The sequence below is a fragment of the Brassica rapa genome, chromosome A02, assembly GCF_000309985.2.
Source record: "Brassica rapa cultivar Chiifu-401-42 chromosome A02, CAAS_Brap_v3.01, whole genome shotgun sequence".
Lineage (NCBI taxonomy): Eukaryota > Viridiplantae > Streptophyta > Magnoliopsida > Brassicales > Brassicaceae > Brassica > Brassica rapa.
In genome coordinates this window covers 4,552,874-4,577,439 of record NC_024796.2, presented here as the reverse complement: position 1 = coordinate 4,577,439, position 24,566 = coordinate 4,552,874, and the positions used below count along the sequence as shown (strand labels likewise).

The following is a 24,566-nucleotide window of genomic DNA, read 5'->3' as shown; positions in this document are numbered from 1 at the left end:
TGATTGCAGGGTCAGTAAACAATGATTTCGGGCCTTGGAAAATTAACGACCGACCGTCAGATGGAATGGGGCCCACGGGCCGAGAGAGCAGGCGTGGGTGGCCCATTAGCCGTGGGCGGGTCGGGGCGTTACAAGTGGTATCAGAGCTGGTTAGCCATCTCGGTTCTGACCCGAGAGGTGTCTTGAGACATGTCGTGGGGCGCAACGAGGACGTTGTGTTCTTTGAGAGGGGGTGAATTGTAACATCCCGAGTTGTGATATGTGAAAAAGCTTAAGAGAATTGATTTGGCTACCTATGTCACCAAAGTTGACTTACCTTTTCCGGAGCACATCCTGAAAGAACTCCAGAGTTAAGCGTGCTTGAGCTGGAGTAGTGGAAGGATGGGTGACCTATCGGGAAGTGATTCGCGATAGCGTGTGAGTGAGGCCAAAGCACGGGAAAAGGTCGGGTGGTGATTGCAGGGTCAGTAGACAATGATTTCGAGCCTTTGGAAAATTAACGGACCGACCGTCAGACGGGATGGGGGCCCACGGGCCGATAGAGCGGGCGTGGGTGGCTCATTAGCCGTGGGCGGGTCGGGGCGTTACAAGTGGTATCAGAGCTGGTTAGCCATCTCAGTTCTGACCTGAGAGGCGTCTTGAGACCTGTTGTGGGGCGCAACGAGGACGTTGCGTTCTTTGAGAGGGGGTGAATTGTAACATCCCGAGTTGTGATATGTGAAAAGGCTTAAGAGAATTGATTTGGCTACCTATGTCACCAAAGTTGACTTACCTTTTCCGGAGCACATCCTGAAAGAACTCCAGAGTTAAGCGTGCTTGAGCTGGAGTAGTGGAAGGATGGGTGACCTATCGGGAAGTGATTCGCGATAGCGTGTGAGTGAGGCCAAAGCACGGGAAAAGGTCGGGTGGTGATTGCAGGGTCAGTAGACAATGATTTCGAGCCTTTGGAAAATTAACGGACCGACCGTCAGACGGGATGGAGGCCCACGGGCCGAGAGAGCGGGCGTGGGTGGCTCATTAGCCGTGAGCGGGTCAGGGCGTTACACCGTTACTATAACATAACCAATATCTCAATATCTTCTAAACCTATGCATATGGCTTCTAAAATTGTGGGTGTCCGGACTAAGCCGAAATAATCCACAGAAAACTAAAAACGAGGAGTAACCTAAACCTCGGTTACTCTAAATGAGGTGTAAGCAAATCTCATTTCGCATGGCCGAACAAATAGCAATTTTGTTCCTTGCACAATTCGAATCCAACATTGGCGGATTTGTGCTTTACTCCAAATTCTCTTTATATTATCAGTTTAATTGTGCATATGGTTGAAACTAAAGTTTTAAATGTTTCTTGATAACACTGTCTAACGTTGAAGATGACTTTCTACTTCAGATGCACCATAAGATGAAACCATTTATCGGACCTCCCAGGAAGATTTGTTGCAAGTTGTATCGCTGATGATTGAGAAGACGTAGATAAAATAAGTTGATATATAGTCTTATTAATAATATCAAGAATTTTGTGAGCTAATCAAAGAAGATGGTTAAATGAATGGTAAATGTTTTATGCTAATGTGGAAGATCTGATAATCTGGTGTGGCATATTGTGATGTGCTTCCACAAATTGATATATTTTTTTATTATTTTGTGTAGGTGGAGGACGCCTTGAAAACTTAAAAAAAAAATCAATTCCTTATTTCTAAAGTAATGGTGAAAAATCTTCAATGGCTCGAGTGGCGAAATATTTATGATTTGAATGGAATCAAAGTTGGCTTATACCATTGTAAAAGTTCTTACGAAGATACAATTGGTTAGAGGGAAAGAAAACAAGAAAACATCGGTGTGACCGATCACCAAACAGTGATATATTTCTATTTCTATTATAGTTTTTGTCCCCAAAAAACATAAACCAATAAAATCGATGTCACGTCGACAAAAGATAAAAAAAGAAGTTACAACTTTTCCTTAATTACAATCAAACCCTGAATAAATTGTACGGACAATCAGATCTAACGCAACGTTTTGTCCGTACTCTTAACTCGCGTCACTCGACTTACTCATTCTTCGGTCTTTCTTCTTAGTTTTAAAGAAAATATTAAAACTCTTTCAATCACCTAACAATTGTAAAATGTAACTAATTAATCCTGGTAAGTAACGAGAACCAATCTAATGAAAATTGGGTATCCGAAAACTATAAGCATCTTTATTATAAAATTAAAACTGTAAGCATCAAATTGAATATATAGTATTGTTAAACTTTATTTCTGAATAACATTCTCAAAAAGCTGATGATGAACTACTTGCTTGTTGCTACTTGCGTTGCGTGAGGTAAGGTGTTATTTGATCCTTGCTTCTTTATTCTCAAAATTGAAGATTTTGAATTAGAAATAAGCTGTTACCACATATAAAATATATTTTATAACAATATGAAACTGCTTTGTAGTGTTTTGTTGTATGCCTAGTCTCATGAATCGGTGCCTTCTGAATCCTTATTTGTTGTCGGCCACCTTTATACTTCTTTTCCTATTGGTTTCACTATGTAACATCTTAAATAACGTAACTCGATATTCTTATACAACTGATCAATTCTGTAGCTGGAACTAATTTCTATTTTTCTTTTTTTAGTGGTGAAACCACTATGCTACCACACACACTCTTACATGAAATGCTATTCGCGTATAAATAATAATAATATGCAACGAAAAGGGTAGCAAATTTCAACTTGTACAGCTCTTGAGCTAAATCGTGCAAGAGAGTGAAGAATATATTAAATAAATTGTATACATTAATCCAATACAATCCATAACAGCTGACACACAAAAATGGCAAATGACTAGGGATCCACAAGACTAATGGGAATATAATATATCGTAAACGTTACCGTACGAATTTGCATGACATCATATCCTTGTTTTAATTGGATGGTCGAGAGTACGTAGTAGTAAAGTGATAATATCATCTCTTTAATTTTAGTTCATCTCGAAGAGATAGCAAAGAATATTATGAAAATATGAAATTCCTACGCCGTTTAGCATATATCTTCGTGGCACGTACGTTGCGTTCGGTCCTTACTCATTTCACTTCACTTCCATTGATTCCTCCAGTTAATCGAAACCAATATGAGCCGTTGATCTTACCGCCATTGGAACGGTGGCTCAAAAGTCTTCTTACTAGACCATGGTTCCTGGACGTTAGGTTACGTTTTTCCTTATACTAAAATTCATTATATGTAGGTACTTTTGGTTAAAAAAATGCATTATCGTTTGCTAATAAAGTATATGATATGTTTTTATATGTTTACAACACCCATGTCTTACAAATTTACAAAGAAGTATTAAGAGCATCTCTAACCCATAACACTATTTTAGTGTGAAAACAGGGGCGAAACTAGACAATTTAATGAATGGGTGCACCTTTGATAATGAAAAATAAATATGCATAGGAAAAGGATCGAACTTGGAAAACTAGGGGTGCACAAACTGTTGTTTACCATATGAGCTAGCAAATATTTGATGTTCTACGTACAAATTTTTTAATTTTTAATTTAATTGTGGGTGCACAGGCCTCATACCTTTCAAGCTGGCTTCGCCGCTGTGTGAAAACCATACTATTTTAGTGTAGTTTCAGCACTAAGAAAATGTTATTCTCTCACTACAAGAAAACGTAGCAGTAACAACGGCATTTTACGAGGAAATTATTTCCTCGTAAATTTACATAAGCTTTACAACGCAATTACGACGCGACATGACTTCATCGTAAACTCGATGGTAATTTACGACGAAATGTATTCGTCGTAAAGTTAATGTAAGTTTACGACGAAAGTACGTGGAATGAAAAATAGTTGTAAACGTTACATCGACATTACAACGAATCGTGTTACCGTTACATAAAGGTGAAAACGTGTATTGAAAGTGCTTTAACTTACCTAAGTTCGTTGTAAACGCGTTGTAAATTTTCCATGTAAAATCCATGTAAAACTTACCATATTTCTCTATATATATGTCATTTCCCACAACTCTCTTCCTCACAACACACAACTCTCTTCCTCACAACACACAACTCTCTTCTTCTCGAACCACCAATTACTATTTCGAAGATAACGATAACGAACATGAGTCATTCGTCTGTCTGCCAATTCAGTAGAGCGATAAGGAGAAAATGGAGGGAAGTGAAGTTGGTTTATACTTGAGTGAAACTTCCGACCATCGTCAAAGGTTCCTCTCAAGTACAAACCAGCTGCACTTCCGTCCACTTTCTCCTTGTCGTTCCACTGAATTGGCAGACAGACGAACGACACAGGTTCCTTATCGTTGTTTTAGAAATAGTAATTGGTGGGGTAACAACGCAATTACGACGAAACCAACGAAACCAAATTTCGTCGTAAACGCCATGTAATATTACGACGTAAGTACGTCGAAAATTAAATTTTACATCGATATTACAACGAATCATGTTACCGTTATATTTAGGTGAAAAACTTATCGAGTTTCGTTGTAAAATCGTTGTAAAAAAACTATGTAAAATCCATGTAAACTTTCCCTTGTAAAATCGTTGTTATATTTCAACTACCCAACTCGAAAACTTCGAACTTCCGGGATAAACTGGGTAACTGCTATCAAAGTTACACCTCGTGGACGCATTGTCGTTGGAGAAGAACCGCCCTTGCAAGAAGAAGACGCTATCACTGAAGTTGAGGTACCAGAACAACCAACTGATGAAATCCTTTTGATCGACCCGCAAAACTTTCAATATGAAGATATTCCCGAAGATGCGACAGATGAAGCACGTGAAGACGAGTTCGAGAGAAGCGACGATGATGATTGTAATGATAGTGATGAGAACGAAAACGATTTAGAGTGATGTAATATATGTATCAAATGTTGGATTTCTCTATTGTAACATTTTCTAAAAGAAAGAGTAAGAAGTAGTATGATATAAGATATGATGTTAGATGATATGTCACTTTGGGGTTTAGGGATTTCATTCTCGGTGTTTAGGGTTAAGCGTCGTAATTTCGTCGTAAATGGAAAAACGCGGGCCTGGTAATTTCGTCGTAACTCGGAAAACACGGGCCTGGTAATTTCGTCGTAAACAAAAAAACACGGGCCTGGTAAATTCGTCGTAAACGGAAAAACACGGGCCTGGTAAATTCGTCGTAAATGGAAAAACGCGGGCCTGGTAAATTCGTCGTAAATTTACGTCGATTTTACGACGAAACCTAATCTATATAAGGGGACGCCGAGAGCGAGGCTGCCTCGCTCATTCCTCCCAAATTCCTTTGCTCTCTCTAAGGTAAACTCTCTCTTCTCTCTCTTTTTTTTTTTTTTAAATTAGTTTAGGTGATTAGTTAGGTAACGGAATTAGTTTAGGTGATTAGTTAGGTAATTAGTTTAGGTGATTAGTTAGGTAACGGAATAATATTTTTATTATGTCGTAACTGATAAAATTTATTTTAATTTTTTTTAGATGGCTCCTAGAAGAAAATCCAGAGCACCTAGTTATAGAGATTTGTTTGGCGACGATGGTTCCGGTACATCTTCTTCCGGTCCATCATCCTCCACCGCAGTTCCAGACTCTCAGCCTTCTCAGAGAGTTGCTTGGAGTCCTCCTCCACCGCAGATGCCTCCACCGCAAATGCCTCCACCGCATATGCCTCCACCTCCTCCTCCAGCGGCTGCACCTGAGCCTGTCCCAGAAGGTGCAGTTCATCCGGATTTGCGTGTGCCTTCATATGCTCCATTCGCGAGATATACGGTAGAGGATTTGCTTGCCCAGCCCGGACGAGAGGGTTTGGATGTTCTAGACCCCGATAGACCCCGAGGAACTTATTGGTAAGTTATTAATTTTTATTACATAAAAATTTAAAATATTTTTATTTTCTAACGGTTAAATTGTTTTCCTTTCAGGTTTGGGGCTAATAACCGTGTTGGCCGGAGCGTTTCGAAAACGATTAAGGGTTACTACGACGGGGCATATCCGAACTGGAGCAAGACTCCAAATCACGTTAAGATCACGTGGTTTAAAATGTTTGCGGTAAGATTTTTAAATTTAATTAAATTTTAACTTTTAAATATGTATATATTTTTTAAATATTATTATTAATTGTAATTTTTTCAAATTTTTTGTGTTTCAGCAAAAGTGGCATTGGTCTTTGGGAATCACCGAGATGGTGAAGGCGGAATTCGTTGCAAAAGCAAAGATCCGCCTCTGCAACACAGTCTCCGATTGGAAGGACAAGTGGGAGCTCGACGGGTATGAGGGAAAGCCCACTGAGCTCACGACGGATGTGTGGGATGGCCTCATCGCCTATTGGAAGCACCCGTCTTCGATCAAAAAGGCTAATTCGTGCTCGGCTTCTCGAAGAACGAAGGATAAAGATGGTAATTTGCCCATGCTTCACAGAACCGGCCAAAAACCACATGCAGGCATCCGTCTAGACGTTGTAAGTTTTGTTTTTAAATATTTATTTTAAAATATTCAATTAATATAACTTTTAATATTTTTTTTTGTAGTTGGAGAAGACGGGAGTCTTACCATCTCTGTCTGACCTATTCAAGATGACTCACGCCACATCCGACGGAGTTTTTGTGGATCCTGCATCAGAGAAACTCGCTCAAGCAGTGGCTACTCGGATTGAAGAACGGGAGACGCAACTAACTCAGGAGTCTCCCGATGGATTACCCGTCACATTGTCCACCGAAGAAGCCGACCGAATCTTCGAAGAGGTAGTACAACTAAATTTTTTTTTTCATTATTTTTAATAACTATATTAATATATGTTTTAATTTTATAGCTGGCTCCTAGAAAGAAGGGCCGAATAGTCGGTATAGGCTCCGTTAACCAAGTTGCAAGGGCAACTTCGTCATACACTTCGAGACGGGATGAAGAGACTTCTCAGATGAAAGCTCGAATGGATAGCCAGCAGGTTCGTTTAGACTCTCTTGAGGATTTGCTAGACGTGATGGCCGTGGGAAACCCGGTTATGCAGAGAATGTTGAGTCAGAGACGAGCCGCTCTTGGGTTGCCAGTACGAGATCTCCAAGAGTCCGATCCAACCCGTCAACAGCCGAGCAACCCCACCGACTACTTCGATGATATGTAGTTTTTTTAATATTTTCGGTTTGTATTATGAATTTAAATATTATGACTTTTAAATGCTTTTTTATATATGTTTTTTATTTTCATATTTCGTTTTAAAATTAAAATTATTTAAAATTAAAATTATTTAAAATTCTGAATTTTAAATAAATTCAAATTTATATATATATTTGAGGTTAAAAACAATATTCAAAATATATTATAAAACGAAACGTCGATGTAGGCTCGACGTAAACATTTACAACTAATTACCGTCGAAATGATTTACGAGTCTTTTACATCGAATATTTTACGTGGTCTTTACATCGAAATTTTACGTGGAGTTTACATCGAAACATTTACGAGGGTGTTACAACGAAACAATTTACGTGTGCTTTACATCGAATCCATTACGTGGAGTTTACCACGAAATTTTACGTGTCATTTACGACGAATATCTGCCCTGCGCTTTACGAGGAATATATTTCGTCGTAAACGTAACAAGTCATTTACGACGAATCGTCGGTTACGACGGGCGTTTTACGACGAAACGTGTTTCGAAGTTCATTCGTCGTAAACGTAACAACTTGGGATTCTCTTGTACATATATATCATTCGACGAATATCTGCCCTGGTCTTCGTCTCTTATCTCGTGTTCTCTTTCCTTCCTTTTTATTTTTTCGCTTTTAAATCATTTCAGTTGCCACACGTGGCATCCTCTGATTTGTCAGATTTGCTACGTTGAAATAGACAACACGAAATGGAAAAATTCCATCCAAAAGAAGAAAAATTCGCCCAAATCTTTATCACTTTTTAATTGACAACACGAAATGCATTCTTGAATGTTAAATTTGGCTTCATCGATCTATCTCTTTGTTCCTCTGCCACCAATATAGCATCCACTCCACTTATAATGAAAGAAAATCTCCCTCTCGGTTATAAAGATATGAAATAACGATATTACATCATTCATATTATAAAATGCAGGTAATTACTCTGTCCAATGACTTATGGAAATTACGTAACATCTACATTTCTAAGGATGCTTCTCAAAAGAAGGTTTTCAACAATCATTTTATTCATAAATAAACAATTGAAGAAAGAGCGAATAAATAGATTGGAAGCTTGCGGTAAGGAGAATGAATTGGGATGTTACCACATTTCAGGTTTGATCCATGCAAAACTAAGTTATTTTTCTAGTCATTTTATACGGATATGGACTACTACTTTTTGGTCCATTTGAATATATGAGACAGGGTCTATCCTTGGGCTGCACCTCTCACTCGGAAATTAGTATGTGTTTTTAATAGACTCGGATTTAACTTTTTTTTTAGCAAAAAAAAAACAAATAAATAATGTGTTATGATTACATGGTTTAATGTTGAGATTCAGACTAAGGTTAGCGTATTTATTTAGGGAAACATATTCTTTGGTATCTTAAAGTTATTTAAGAAGCTAATACGAAATACATATACCAGAACCAGAGATTGATATATATGTAATTTTCCTACAAAATAAAGTACAGGGTATATGAGATTGATTAATGAATACATCTTACAATTTACGGTTAAGAAAAAAGAAGAGAAGAGAATAGTACTATATATATACACTAATAAATTATATTTTTCAAAAAAAGGAAGACTAAAAATATTTTAAAATTTGTGTAAATTATTTAAGGGCATGATTGGTACTCTTGATGATAGAACAACAGTACTAATCAGTATAAACAGTATGGTGCAGTATGTTATTGAAGTTATATATATATATATATATATATATAATGATTAAGATATAAATTTTAAGTGATTAACAAGGTTAAAAATATTATATATAAACTTCTAAGAAATATTATATGATTCTTCATGCACATTATATTTATCATAACAATTATTTTGTAATTTAATTATGTTTTTATTTTATTTTACAGAATTAATAAAAATCAACTAATGTAAGTAATTCTAAGAATATAAAATTTAATTTATATATAAACATAATGATTTCATGCTATGTAATACAATAAATTCATATGAAACTATTTTAGAATATTTAAATATATTTTTTGAACGCTAAAAATATTTAAATATTTAACAAGTCATTTTGTGCCAAAACAAAATAAATGACACAAAGGGAATGAGCATTTGAAAAATATTTGTAGTTTTCAAATACTTTCCTAAATACTTTATAAAAAGTTAGCAAAAACATACTACTTTTTAAAAATCTTAGAGCATCAGCGGTGAAAGAAACTACATAAGTCTCTCAAAAAATAATTATATCATTGTTTAATTCTGATAATTATTAATTTTAATTTTTAATTTACATAGCTAATAGAGACAAGACAAGACCAGGGCCGTCTCAATTATTTTTTGGACCCGGTTCAAAAATATTAACGATATATTTAAATCATAATGAAATAGCTTTAGAAATTAATAGTTCTATTTATATATGTTTAATTTTTAAAAAAAAATTATAAACTCTAAGTTTTTAGACTATAATTTATGTATATCTTGTTGAAAATTTCTTTAAAATTTTTATTTTTATATTCGGATCCTGTTCGACCGCTCCACATGCACGTGCTATTAGACGGCCCTGGACAAGACAAATGGCATTTGGATATCTGGGCCAAAGGACGTCGCTCACTTCTTTCTTTCATATTTCCTCTCTCTTTCATCATTTTTTTTTAAACTTTTTAATTGGTCAGAGACTACCACTGCTGGTGCTCTTATCAATCAAGCCGTTGTTAGTGAGGGACTACGTAGCTTTGTTCGGAAAGGGGTCGTAGACCACCGTTGACCATCGTACTCATGAGTTTAATGGAAATATAGGGTAAACTATAATTAAAACAATAATGTATCTTTATTTTTTTGGGGTCAGAATGTACCTATATCAGCATTTTTTTTTTAATAATTAAAATAAAATTAAAAGGAACCTAATACTCAAAGTAAAAGTCATCATTCATGAAGAGCAGTGTTTCTTTAGAAAACGTCCAATAGTAATATCTATAAAATTGTAAGTTGACAAATAATTAAAGTAAATAACATGGTTATATTAAATCACGATAAAAATGAACTATATATATATTCTTCTTATATCAGATATTTTTATAATCATTGGATATTTGTTATAATTAAAAATAATACCCGCGGCCGTCCGAATATTAAGGTGTCTATATTCCCTCTTTGTAAAACATTTTAAAATTAACGAAAAGTTGGTACTTCAGGTTTCATTGGCTTCCACTTGTTCTGGAATTTTATCCTAGCCTATGGCTAGTCTCTCTGTTTGTTTATAGTTTTATAGGCCACACTCATAGATTCACGACCCATTGTTGAAAACAAAATTAGAAACGCATAAAACCCCCCCTAATTAAATACTGTCAACAAATCCATTGTTTGAACTAGTCTCATACCTATTGGAGTTTATAGGACAAGAGAATCCCAAGTACTAAATATTTTCAAGAATACTGTTGACTAGAATAAAGAGAATTGATAGATTAACATATCACTAATAGATAAGCTAATGTTATATTTTTAAATAATTACAATCCTAAAGTATTTTCATTTTAAATGTCCTAAAACAAGAGTCAACTAGCTAGCTAGGTATCGATCCATATGGCTGGAAACAAGTAAAACGCATTATAAACAGTACAGAAATGGCGTTTTAAAATGATTGAGCGGTACTAAAATAATATGTATAGTTTTAAATTATTTATGTTTGATTCTGTTTGAATAATTTCTATATCCAGCCATGCAAAACGAGAAAAGTGTGCCTATGCGTCAATTCCCATTTTCTCACCTACCATTAAAAATGTATATAAAATTAGTTATGTGCCTATGCGTCAATTAGTTGATAAATATATCGTGGAAATTAAGATGTTGTTGATGTTGAATAATTTGTAATAGAATTGATATTGAGTTGTATTGCTTTGGTTTATAGGTAGAGACAAATTAAAACGCATCCATGTCTCGCCTTACGCCTTTCCCTTCTCTTCATGTGTGGCGACGCGCTCTTTATCTCTTCTACGCCCTAAAAGCTCTCTTGATCATGCAACTTTCTATATTACTTTTATATTCTATAATTTGTTTTTGGTTACCACGCTAATATTATAAAATCCTCAGAAAGGGATCAACATCGAGGCCTTTTTGTTTAATTAATCTTAATTGTTTTTATTCTGATGAACGACGCTACGTATATGAAGCATCTTCTGCACATTCGTAGACAGAGAAAAAGAGAGACAAAAGGACCCAACATGCACACAACAAGATACGAGCTTTCGGTTGCTTTCCACTTTCGTGATTCTTCTGTTGGGTAAGCTCTTGTTTTTACTGTTTTTTCTTTTATTTATTTTTTATTTTATTTTTTTGAAAAGTTTTTCTTTTATTATTGATTACATAGAAACTCAAATTTATCATATTGTTTGTGTTTTGTTTTCAATTCAAATGTATTTCGATTGTATGTTTCAAATATTTTGCCTAAAAACTGTGTTCGAAGTTTTCAAATATTTTTAGTAAAAAAAGTTTGTATTTTTGCTAATAATTGTTTTACTGCGAATGAAGATATGAATTATGTATTTATATAAGCTCTATATATATATAATATAATTTAGAATATTTCTTTTTTTGAAAAAGGGCTTATAATTTATAATATTTTAACGGTTTATAATATATTTAGCAAAATTCGTGTACAACATGAAAGTTCTTTTGCAAACAAACAAATAAATAATGTAAAACGAATAAATCATCTTAAATTGTATGTAACAGCATTTTGGTAATTGTTGTGTTAGATTGTTTGAGAATAAATTCCATAAACATTGAACTATATCGGTTCAGAACCAAGTGTGGCTGTTCCACCATGATGGTACGTATATCTATATGAAGGGGACTTAATAATATATATACGGAGTGTATATTCCACATATAACAAAATAAAACAATACAAATAGATAAACATGAATCCAAATCTATACTATTATTTGATAAGTGAATTTGTTTATGTGTCATGTTCTCCATGATTTTAGGTATTTGACTTATTATATGATTAAAACGAATTTTATATTAATAATATTATATTGTATTTCATATTACCTAATTGATTATAAATTAATATGATAAATGATAGAAATAAAAAAATTATATACTATAAATCTTATACATATTATTTTATTGTTATCTGAAATAATATTTTTATTATAGAACATTAAGATATACAGAAATTATAATTAAATATTAATCAATAAAAATATTTTTTATTAAATATTTCAAATATATATGTGCTTTTAAAAGTTAATTATATAATTAAAATGAATTATTATTTTAATAATATTGGATTATATTTTATATTACTAAATTGATTATAAATTAATATGATAAATTATCAAAATTAAAAAATATATATATTTTTAAATAAGATAATTCTTATATATATTTTTTTTATTGTTATCTGGAAAATAAAATTTTATTATTATAAGAGATTAAGACATAGAACAATTTCTAATTAAATATTAATCAATCAAAAGCTGATTTTGTTTGTGTGTCGTATTCTCCATGATTTTATGTATTTTTTCTTAATATATAATTTAAAAGAATTGTATATTAATAATAATAGATTATAAGTTATATCAGCTAATTGATTATAAAGTAATATGAAAAAATATCAAAATAAAAACATATATTTTTAAAAATAAATAAGATAATTATTATATATATATATATTGTTGTTATCTGGAAATATGTTTTTATTATAAAACGTTAAGATATAGAACCATCTATAATTAAATATTGATATATCAAAAATATTGCTAATATATAAGTGCTTTAAAAAAATTATCACAATAATAAACATATATATATTTGATGGAAATATTTATCATATATATATATATATATATATATGATGTTTGATTTAAAATTTTTGTTAAATCATTAATAATTTTTTATTATATTATTTTTTGAATTAATAAGACATAAACCAAAAATTATTCGTAAGAAGATAATGCCCGTATGTGCGGGCAAAACACCTAGTATATCAAATAAACCACTTGTGCTATTATCTCTAACGTTTTAGGTCTTTTCATTTATGTCATCGTATCTCCTAGATGTTTCTTGTTCTTCTAACTGATTTCATGCATGAGGTGTAACACACACTTGCACTGATATGTGGCAGTAACCAGAGCTTAAATTAAGTACATACTTATAAGAACATCTCTTTTTTTTTTACAGCAAAAACATTCACAAACTCATGTAAAAGAACATTTCTAACTTTACTTCATAATTTATTTTAAAATAAAGTTCGAAATAAGAAATGTTTCAACTCCAATTTAACTTTTTATTTCACAGTGAAATAAGTATAGATTTATTTTATAAATGGAGTAATTTTTTTTGTTCATTATTTCATTTTTTATTCTAAAATAGAATGACTTTAGAATAAACAAAACTCTATTATAAAATTACTGTATTTTAAAAAAAAAGTTTTATATTAGAGATATTCTAAAGGTACGTAAGCAAATAATTACGGAACAAAATAGGTTTGGAAATTAACGGAACTATCAGCTCTTAATTCTTACGTAGGTCGTACATTTCCTAGGTGGTAAAGAAACCATGAAATATACACAGACTGAATCAATTAACAACCGATCTGAAGATGAAGAAAAAACTAACCGATGTTCTCATGATTAGTTATATATATGGATAAACTTTATGGTAAATAACATTTACACCAAAAAAAACTTTATGGTAAATTAATTGGTCCATCCAATTAAATTTGGTCCTTTAAAGATGAAGAAAGGCGATTCCTTTGCTTCCACCTTAAGCGATGTTTTGCCCACAATGAGTGTCTCTCGCTATCTTCCTTTAGCCTAATTGGAAATGTTTGTTCTTTTTGAATGTCTTTGCCTTTGTGTCTTCTTTTTTTTGGTAATTGTTTAAAAGATTAATGTTGATGATTTGTTTCCAGAATTACGAAATGTTTTTTTTTTCAAAAATACCCCAAGTCGTTTGAGAAACATTTTGAAAAGTTGTATACATAGATTTAGGAAGGTTATAGAAAGACTTCTTGGAACTATATTTTTCTAATTCTTACTTTGTTCAAAAAAAAATGTTGATTTATATTATCTTCTTCTTGATACATAACCAAAAAGGTTATAGAAAGACTTCTTAAATTTTTAAATTCTCTTCTTCTTGGTACTTAACCAAATTAATTTTGATCAAAATAATAATGTGTTTCTTACATTTGTCTTCTTAACTACTCAAAGTACGTAATAGATATAATTCTATTGAAAATCAAACTTCACATGTTATATTGTTGTTGTATTTGCTAGTGATTTTGGGGGAAGTTTCCATTTACAAATAATATCGTTACAGACAAATGTTTACAGTGTAAAGTAATTGAACCAATCAACTATATTCATTTTGAAAATTATGTTACGATATAGGCGTTTAAAACGGCTTCTTTTGCAACGCAAAAAAAATATTAGAACAAAAATCTACATAAACGAAATCATTCATAAAATGCACTTGATATCCGAGTAATTCACGCGAATTAGCTAGTGACTGTAAAGAATGTGGAAGAAAATAGAGAATGTGGAAGTTTAGCCGATGAAACATTGTATACACCGGACAAAAAATATGGAGAATGTGGAAGTTTAGCCGATCAGTTTAATTAAGCAAGAGAATAGAGAATGTGGAAGTTTTAGCCGATGAAACATTGTATACTTGTATACACTGGGCAGATAATATGGATCAATCCCAATGGCAGGTTAAAATATCTGAATAGTTTAGATATTAATTAGATACACTTAATGAAGAAAAAATAGTATCAGTGTGAGTAATTATCTGATTAATCATGGTATTAGACGTTGCGGGCCAATATTCTGGAGAGATATGATGCGATCACACACCATTAAGAAAACTCTTGCACATACTCTAATCGATTTAAATAGAACAATATAACATGTATGTACTTAGGGGTACGCATTTAATGTCTTTTTGAAACTTTTAGAACATTTTATATCGTTTTGTGGATAGGACTATAATGATATATCATCATCTTCATTACCATCAACATCAAAATATACCGGTATATACATATATGTTATATATACGCACGTAGACATGCAACCACGTACACTTAAGAACAAAATTATTCAGTCTTCGTGTCCCCATGCACACATCTATGTTTCTCGGACCGTATCCTACGCTACTCACCAACTTGTGTTCTTTTGCTGAAAAAAAAATATATTTTTTTTTTTGAAAAATAGCTGAAAAAATATTTCAAACGATAGCGAACAAACTACTAAAAGTACGGTTTGTTTATTTACAGTTTTATACCCATATTATTATTTTAGGAAAGTATGTGTATTAAACCAAATGATATTTAAAATAATAAACTTTGATGGTCGTGCAGTTAAACATTTCTAAGGGAATCTCAAAGTTATTTTTTGTTTTTGCTAAAATTTGGCCTCTAACAAAGTCTTACAACTACGATTTAATTACTTTCAAATTTTTCTGAGACGTCCCTGTTTAAAGATAATATTTTTCCAAATGCATTGATGATAAAGCTAAATATTAAAAAGCTTATGTGAATCACTTGTGTTTTGGCTCAAACAATTTATATGAACCACTTTCAATCAAACATATTAATTACACGCCAATTTAAAAACTTCAATTTGTATTGTGATGCAAAATTTTATTTAGGAAAGTTCAAAAAAAAATTGATTAGGGTTATAAAACATGAAAACACACAAAAACCTCAAGATATCATTATAATATGTGCATGGTATTATTTCTAAATCAACCATATACACTTATAATTTATTAATATATCACCTCCTAATTAATACTTTAATTAAAAGTGATATATCTGAAGGAAAATGAAACAATGAATAACACCATGCATGTTTTTGTAATGTTTTGAAAAAAAAAATTAATTTTTTTTTGGTAAAAATGTTAAGAAAAAAGAAAAAAAAATTTATAGATGCACATCAAATATTGGGTTTGGTTATGTTTTTCTTACAAAACCAACTCTCCAATGTGAAAAAAAACTCAATTTTTGATTCAGCATCTCTTTCGATCGGTTTTTGGTTTAGGAAAATTTTACGGAGCTTAGCTAATGAGACCCTATTCGTGACAAAAAAAAAAAAAAGCTAATGAGACCTTATAAGATTTTATTTACTTTAATCTTCAAAAAAAAAAAGATTTTATTTACTCGTATCTTTGTTATATTTTGGGGAAATTACATGTTTACCACTTTCATTGTACCACTTTTCATTTTTACCATCACTAAAGAGATATTTTCAAAAATACATTCTTCATTAAATGGCAAAAGACTCTTGTACCCTTGTTATTTATATATATAATAAATTATTATTTAAATAAAAAAATAAAAACAAAAAAATAAAAAAAATAAAAAAATCAAATAAAAAATCGAATTATACTTTTCCAAATTCGAACTTTTTTATAAATTTTTTTTTTTTTTTAAAAAAATTTTTGAAATTTTTTTTTCGATTTTTTTTTTTCAAATTTCTTTTTGAAAAACGAAAATTATGTTTGAAATTATTTTTTAAATTTTTTTAAGTATTTATTTATATATTTATTGGAATCCTAAATTTCACATTCCAAAAATCTTACCCCACCCCTCAACTATAAACTCTAAGTCTAGTTTAGTTAACCCTAAGAGTATAATTGTCTTTTACCCTTCATTAAAAATGAGAGTAAAAGTGATTAGTGTAAACATGAAAAGTAATACTATGAATGTGCTATTTGTGGTAATTTCCCTTGTAGGTTCCTTTTGTGGTGCAAAGTGATATTTAATTTAGATATATAAAGTATTTTAGATATCTTTTGGACTACTTGTGAATTTCTCGATGAATATTAAACACATTGATATATAAATCACTTTTTTATTTAAATTATACTATTCTAAAATTTCATGATGATTTTTTATCATTTTCAGTGATTTTGGTTGGTTATCGATCTCTTTATATTTTTGAATTCTTTCACTAAAGTTACAGATGCTGTTTAAGCAAAAAAAAGTTATAGATGCTTTATAGCTGTATTAAATTAAAAAATTTACATAACATGTATATTTCATTTTTCAAAAAAAGAAACATGTATTTTTTTTTTTTTTTTGAAAGAGGGTAGAAACATGTATATTTGACGTTATTTTTCTTCGATGACAAGTACTATGCCATGCATGTTTGATCAAAAAGCTTCACCAACCAAATACACAATACTGTAAGAAAGAGAGGCTGTGAATAGCATAGAGGGATTGTTAACCGGTTTAGGATGGTCCAATTGTACATGTAATTTAAGTTGGTTTAGTTCGGTTTAAACGGCATTGTTTTGCTCAAAATAAAATAAACCCAAGTGGTAGAAAGGTAACTTCTTCTATAATGGGATCCAGCTTTTTTTGCATATTTTTGGAACATTCTCATCGTTTTAACTCTAAAAGGAAGATGAAAATTGTGACTTCCACAATGTGCCACGTTATTGGTTCAACAGGGTATCGATGCCATACGTCAACATTTTTCTTCTTTTTTAGATAAAAGACACAGCTTTTATACTCGTTTAGTTTCATATCGGTTACTATTTTTTCCGCGACACACGCGTTATGCATCTTACACAGCCGAATACATATCACATTTTTAGTGCTTCTCATCTTTGTTTGTCACATTATCATATATGCAAATTATAGGCTCTATGCATGTGGGCAATTAATAATAAAATTCTTTACAAAAATTACTAAACTTTAAATTTTACATTTAACTAATTTGTTTGGACTCCGTTTCCAGTTTAATCGGCTATATAACTCTGAATTATGTTTTTTTTCTATGGTTAATATAAATATTTTTATCAAGGTGTTGGTGACGTTGTAGTAACACTAGTTAAAGAGATGGTTATTTGTGTGTTTGGATTCAAACCATTTTTATCACGGAAATTTATTTATTTTAATCAGAATATCTAATTTTGGGGGTATAAGAGAGATTATGGACTTAAAAACTTAAGAAAATATAAGTATTTTGGTCAAACAATTTTTTTTGATGTAGTTGTGGAACAATGCAAAAAGAAGAAAATGATAACTGACACAATATGTTAAAAAAAAAAAGATAACTGACACAATAACCAAACAGAATATTGGTAGTTAAAACCAATAAACCATTATACACTAATACTATACAAACTCTAAAGCTTAAGATTTTTTTTTAACGAACACATAAGGATGCATTTTATTTAGTTCCGAAAACATATTTTACCTACAAGTATAAAAAGATTTATTTTGTTCAAAACCAAATAAACAAAATATATAAAAACAGTGAAGATCATCTCATTGGAGGACCCCACAGTACATGGTTCCATTAATGGAATAACCTCTGTATATAAAGCGCCTCTTCACTCTGCTCTCTTCATGTCTCACTCATCCATCTAACCACAAAACATCACCACCATCATCTTCCTCTCTTTAATACAACACTACCTAACACACATTTGAATTTCCACTCAGAGATTAATTTCTCAAATCATCAGGTATGCTAATCTCCATAACCGAATCATCATTTGCTAATTATAGAGAAATAGTTAGCTTCGTTTGTTGAGTTGTTTATCGTAATTAGTGGTTATTAACATTATCATAATTGTTAATTGTGCAGGAAAGCCAGGGATTAGTATTGAGAAAGAGGTTCTGATCCTATTTGAGACGATGGCTTGTGGCTTAAGCAAGAGCCTTGGCTTCTCTTCCTCGTTGAAGAAGCAGCAAGAAGGCATAGTGACCATCCTTGGTGGCATTTCGTCGAACACTTCATCTGCACCTTCGCTCAGGCGGACTTTCTCCGCTGATTTGTCCTCCAAGAACTGGCTCTCTCGCAACGAGTCTTCTCCTATGAAGAAGCTCCATGCCTCCTCCGTCGCTGACGAAGAGGAAGGATCAAGATCTGGGTTCGACATTTGGGCTCAGATTCAAGAAGTCAAGAATCAGACCAAGGAGGAGATCGAGCCGGACCAAACCGATGTATGGAGCTCGATCTTATCCGACAAGAAGAAGGCGGAGTCGAGCGACGACGCGGTTCCTCCGCCGTACGTTCATCCTCTGGTGAAACGCGCCAGCTCCTTGAGCGAGAAAAGCCTCGAGATTTGCACTGAGAGTCTCGGATCCGAGACGGGTTGCGAAGGGTTCGCTTCGTATGCAGATGCTGAGATCGAAAAAGAGGAGGCGGATCTAACTCTCAACGTTACAGTGACTAAGGAGGAAGAAGAAGCAATCACGGTTCCAAATCACACACCATGCATGGAGCTGCCACGAGGTTCGTTTCCTCCTCCGATTCGTTCTCTCTCGAGCCAATCGGGTTTGGCTCTCCACATGAAAACTCGCCGTGACAATGGCCGATTGGTTCTCGAGGCTGTCTCGATGCCGTCGCACAACAACTTCTCCGCCAAGCGTCAAGACGGACGCCTCCTCCTAACTTTTGCGGGAATCAGCGACGAACCCGATTGTGAAATTGACATCGTTAGCGACGAAGAAGACGAAACCGATGAGCTTCAGTGGTCCGACGAAGAAGAAGAAGTCGAGGAGGAGGAGGAGGTAGAAGACGAGTTTGCGTACAAGCCCAGTGAGCTTATGTATAAGCTGGCACCAAAGCCCATTGGGCCTATAACTGTTCATAGGTTGGCCCATAAGCCTATTGGTGTACCGAAAACAAACTCGAGATGGGATGAGTTAGAAACCAAAACGGATCTGTCGACGCCGGTAGTCCACTCTCTGCCACCAAGGCCAAGGGTGGCTCAGCTCGCTCGGTTAGTGAAGCCACAGTCTACCGTGGACGACACCGTGGGAGCGGCTTGCTTCAACACATGTGACTACTCTTGGAAGCTCAATAACACTGAAACTTTGGGCCGCAACACAAAAACCCAAAACTATATCAACAAATCAATCGGTGTAGGAAATGACGGTTGGGTAAATGGTTGCAAGGAACGTAGGAGGTCTCTCTTGTCCGTGGAGCCTTTCTGCATTGCCACTTCATAAATTTAAGACGCTACCCAAAGAGTAATTTATAAGAAGCATAAGCATTATAATATACCTATCTATTATGTATATATATGCGAGTATGTATACTCGAATATATATGCATATTAACCCAAATAATTGTCGTTGTTGCTGTTGGTTTTTCTAAAGAAAGTGAGAGAGTGAAGATTATTAGAAAGCAAATTTATTGTTTCTAAATGAGGTTAATGACCTCGTTGGAGAAAGAAATATTTATGAAGAGTGTTATGTTTTGTACAAAGCTTTTGTTGTTCCATATTGCTAGCAAATATAAGATAAAAACTTGTTTTATTCATTTAAATAAACATCACCGACGGACCCAACAAATTATAAAACATGGGGCACACATAATGAAAAGAAGATTTATTATAATGAAATAACATGGAGCACAAAATGTGATAACTACTCCATGTAACAGTTACACAAGGGCATTAACCTAAATTTTCAACTAAAACCCTTTAAAAAAACAGAGTTTGGCACGTTAAAAATATCATTTGTTTGAGATTTTAAAAGTTAAAAAGAAAGATATATAAATTAGAAAAGAACAATAATATTTTGACCCAAAAAAGAACATTAATATATTTGAAATTTATAGAAGGGAATAAAAATTTATAATCAATAGTTGAGTTACTCAACCAGTTGATTATAAATTTTGTAAAATTGAAATACTCAGCTTGAGTATTTCAATTTTACAAAAATTAACTGCATGTTTAGAAAACAATTTTGTGCAAAGCTAGATGGAGAATTAAATAAGCAATTGTCCAATTTCCACTCATGAAAACTTGAATTTATTTAAAGTGCGACAAACATTTCGAGTTTGCAGGAAACTCTCTCATCATTTTAGTTATTTATTTGTTGTTTTTGTATTTATGTAATTTGGTTACAATCTAAGTAGTAAATAAATTTTGGTTGTTAAAAAAAAACCTGAAATTACATGTTTGCCCCGACAGACCCGACCCGATGTATCCCAAATGAAGACCCGCCTGGGAACACAGAACACGTCCCCGTTTGGTTTCTACCTCTGTCTTCTCTATTCGGTCGAGAAGGGGAAGGGAGGGATAATAATAAAAAAAGCCGAAAGTCATGGGAGATGTTAAAGTAGACGACGATGCGATTCTAAAATCCTTCCTAGCCGAGGTTGGTGAGGTTGAGAGGGACAACGAAGTCGTCAGGTTTCCTTCCCAAAAACATTTTCTTTAGCCTAGTTTTTTTAAGCTCTGATCTGACCCAACGTATAATCGTTACTATGCAATTCATATTGCGTTAGGCTGAGTCTGAGTTTCTATATTTTTCTTCACTATACACTTGATTTTCAATATGGGTCTTATCATTTTTTTTATATGCTCTGTTTCTTGAATGGGTGTGGATAATTTGCACATATCTTTTAGTAGTAAATTACTTATCTTGTACTGTTAGAACTGTTACTGGTATGGTCGATGTGTTGTAGCCATGTCTTATAAAAAAAATTGAAACTTTGTAGGATTCTCTCATGCTTCAAGCTGAACCCGTTTGAGCACCTTAACTTATCTTTCGACTCTTCCACGGATGATGTTAAAAGGCAGTACAGAAAGGTATTATTTTTTGAGTTATGTCACTCATTTTACGAAACTAATTGAGAGTTCACTTGAAACTTTTTGACTAATTTGTATATTTTAACAGATATCTTTGATGGTTCACCCTGACAAATGCAAGCATCCGCAAGCACAGGAGGCTTTTGGAGGTTAGTAGTCTTAAAAGTATTGGTTTGTTTCGATGAACTTGTCATGTTTATATGTATTTTGATTTATTGAACAGCGTTGGCAAAAGCGCAACAGCTACTGCTGAACGACCAAGAAAGAGATTATATTCTCACCCAAGTCCAGGCTGCCAAAGGTACTAGCACCCCCACTTCTGGAGATACATACCATGTTGTGCACACAACTACACATTATGCTAGATCATTTTTAGTTTACCATTTTTTCTTTTTTTATTCGTTCTCTTCGTGACAACCTTCTTTTCTCCAACTGTGAAATGCAGAAGAGCTTAAGATGAAGAGAAAAAAACAGTTGAAGAAAAATACCGCCTCTAAAATAAAGTCCTTGGTTGATGAGGTAACGAAACCGTTTCTTTTTGGTTTTACATTTAACGTACTTAGCTTAAATCTTTTTACCTTTCTATTTTTCCAATGTGAGGATCTAGATCTCATATAAGCTGGGAGGCTTATTTTAGCCATCAATATCAACTGTAGATTTTCTTTTAGGACCTTAGCTTTTGTCAAAATTGGGCTTCTTCTGGAATGAACCAATAGCTTTTGCTTGTTCAGCGAGTATAATATCTGTGTTTTACTGACTAGTTGCCGATTTTAAAGAATTTTTGTCTAGATGCTTGTTGAGCATAGTAGTACATTTTGAAAATGTCTTGCTGTACATCGTTATAACGTAAACCCCCTAGTTACATTTACCTTGTGCTTGTTATTTGCGCATGAAATAAAAATTATAACACTGAATATGTAGGTCATGTTTGTCAATGTATGTGTTAGATGAAAGGGTATATCAATGGATTTGTTTCGTCTGATCGCTATATAGTCACAACTCGTTGTTTATAAGTCCTTGTTTTTTTTTCAGTTTCACATTGTGTTTTTGGGGTTTTTTTTTTGTCAATCCTATTTGTCTTCTTCTCCAGTTCAGATTCCTCTGATCTTATAGTGATAAACATTTTTGATATACTCAGGGAAAGCATGAGCAAATATATGAGCAATCTGAAGAGTTTCAAAAGGAGCTGAAGTTAAAGGTCCGAGAGATATTAACAGACCAAGAGTGGCGTAGGAGAAAAATGGCCATGAGGGTATGTAGAGTTTCTAGTTTGCCTTGCGTTATAATTTTATCAATGATAAGTTACAAGATCATTCATTCATATTTTGTGCTATGGGTTCTTGGCATTTAGATATCAGAAGAAGAGGGAAGACTGAAGAAAGATGAAGAAGAGCAAAAGGAGATACGGAAGAAAAAACGTGAGCATGAAGAACAGTGGGAAGGAACTAGAGAAAACAGGGTTTGTACCTTTTTTTAATCCATTATCTTTATATTCCTAACTTCCCTATGAATACACACTAGTTCAGAACCAGTTTAGCTCACTTTTTGGCACTTAAGTACGGTTAGAAATGGCCTTATAGAAGAGAACTCATCTGGTGATAGTTCTTATGAAGAGAACTTTCTGATTTAGTACAAAGATGATATATGCAATTTCTCATGTTCTCTACTTCACCATGGAATAGTTATAACAGTATATAGTCAGGTTTGACGCAATTGCTTTTGTCCTTGATGTAAGTGTTTTTTTATTAACGTTTGGGTTTCCATGTGCAGGTATCAAGCTGGAGAGACTTCATGAAAGCAGGAAAGAAGGTAAGAGTGACACGTCCTAATTTGAATTATTGAATTATTGTCTTTTTCTTTTGGTGAGAGTTCAATCTAAACCTCTGTTATCTTCATCCTTCAGGCCAAGAAGGGAGAGACGCGTCCCCCAAAACTGAAGACAGAGGATCCAAACAAATCATACGTCCAAAGGCCGGTCAAGAAAGGCTGATTCTCTTGACTCTTTTTTTTTTTTTTGCTGTTGTTGCCATTGATAGATTGGCCTTTGACTCGTTCTACTGCTTGTGTCTGTGTATCTCTTTGTCCGTCACCAACTCATTTGTCTTTCTAATTTATCTCACTTCTCAAACGCGTAAAGACCTTTGACAACGTATTATTGCCTCAGTAATGTCTTTAGAACTGTAGATATGTTTTTTTTTCTTTTTGACTGTAGATCCCTTTATAAGTTTATATCATCATTGTGATGTTCACGACAAGAGACCAAGAAAAAGCATGTTCTCTTCATAGATTTCCTTCACGCAACCGTAATGGTACGTACAGACCATCACTGCTATGTACAGCACAAGCAGCAAGCTCCAGAAGAGCCAAAAAGAAGAAAATTGCAATTTTGATATCTCGAGTGTCTTATTAAATCTTTGTTTCGTGTGATATGCATATGTCACTACAACAACTCAACCGCTTGTATTTGTGTCCCTGAGAAGAAAAATGCAGAAGCAGACTTTTTTTTTGAAAAAAACTTTGTGAATTATCATCAAACATTCTTCGTAGCTGATGATCATGTCTGCATAATTGTAATGAGAGACAATTTGAAGTTCGTTGACACAATTTGGTTTATAAATTACAACCTTTACCACTTATACTAGAGCTTCTTTGTGTGTGTTTGTAAATCATTTCTAAAATTTATAGCCAAACGTGGTAAATCGCAATCAATAAGTCATTGATATAATATCAATCTATCATTAACGACAATTTGGTTTAATCAAATCATACATGTTGATATCAAACTAATAGCACGCAAGATTCATAATTTATCCAAATTTATATTCTTAAACACCTACAAATTTTGTATACTGTTCTGGAGATAATATTTTCAGTTTATATTTTAAAAATATATAAAAAT

General features: G+C 33.1%; 3 protein-coding genes across 3 annotated transcripts; all 3 read left to right on the top strand.

Moving 5' to 3' along the window:
• Positions 1–5,072: 5,072 nt before the first annotated feature.
• LOC103851423 lies at positions 5,073–12,026 on the top strand. The gene is made up of 5 exons (XM_033285677.1): positions 5,073–5,827; positions 5,903–6,029; positions 6,130–6,438; positions 6,509–6,721; positions 6,790–12,026. Exons 1-5 carry the CDS (start codon positions 5,463–5,465, stop codon positions 7,096–7,098), a joined length of 1,323 nt encoding a protein of 440 aa, XP_033141568.1. The 5' UTR covers positions 5,073–5,462; the 3' UTR covers positions 7,099–12,026.
• A 5,357-nt stretch (positions 12,027–17,383) lies between these two features.
• LOC103851422 (protein FAF-like, chloroplastic) lies at positions 17,384–20,391 on the top strand. Its single transcript, XM_009128275.3, has 2 exons — positions 17,384–18,586; positions 18,709–20,391. The coding sequence occupies exon 2, from the start codon at positions 18,759–18,761 to the stop codon at positions 20,076–20,078; it is 1,320 nt and encodes a 439-aa protein (XP_009126523.1). The 5' UTR covers positions 17,384–18,586; positions 18,709–18,758; the 3' UTR covers positions 20,079–20,391.
• Positions 20,392–21,057: 666 nt separating this feature from the next.
• On the top strand, positions 21,058–23,909 carry LOC103851421 (J domain-containing protein spf31). The gene is made up of 9 exons (XM_009128274.3): positions 21,058–21,268; positions 21,577–21,667; positions 21,756–21,816; positions 21,891–21,968; positions 22,113–22,186; positions 22,806–22,919; positions 23,019–23,126; positions 23,438–23,476; positions 23,571–23,909. Exons 1-9 carry the CDS (start codon positions 21,180–21,182, stop codon positions 23,655–23,657), a joined length of 741 nt encoding a protein of 246 aa, XP_009126522.1. The 5' UTR covers positions 21,058–21,179; the 3' UTR covers positions 23,658–23,909.
• Positions 23,910–24,566: the final 657 nt, after the last annotated feature.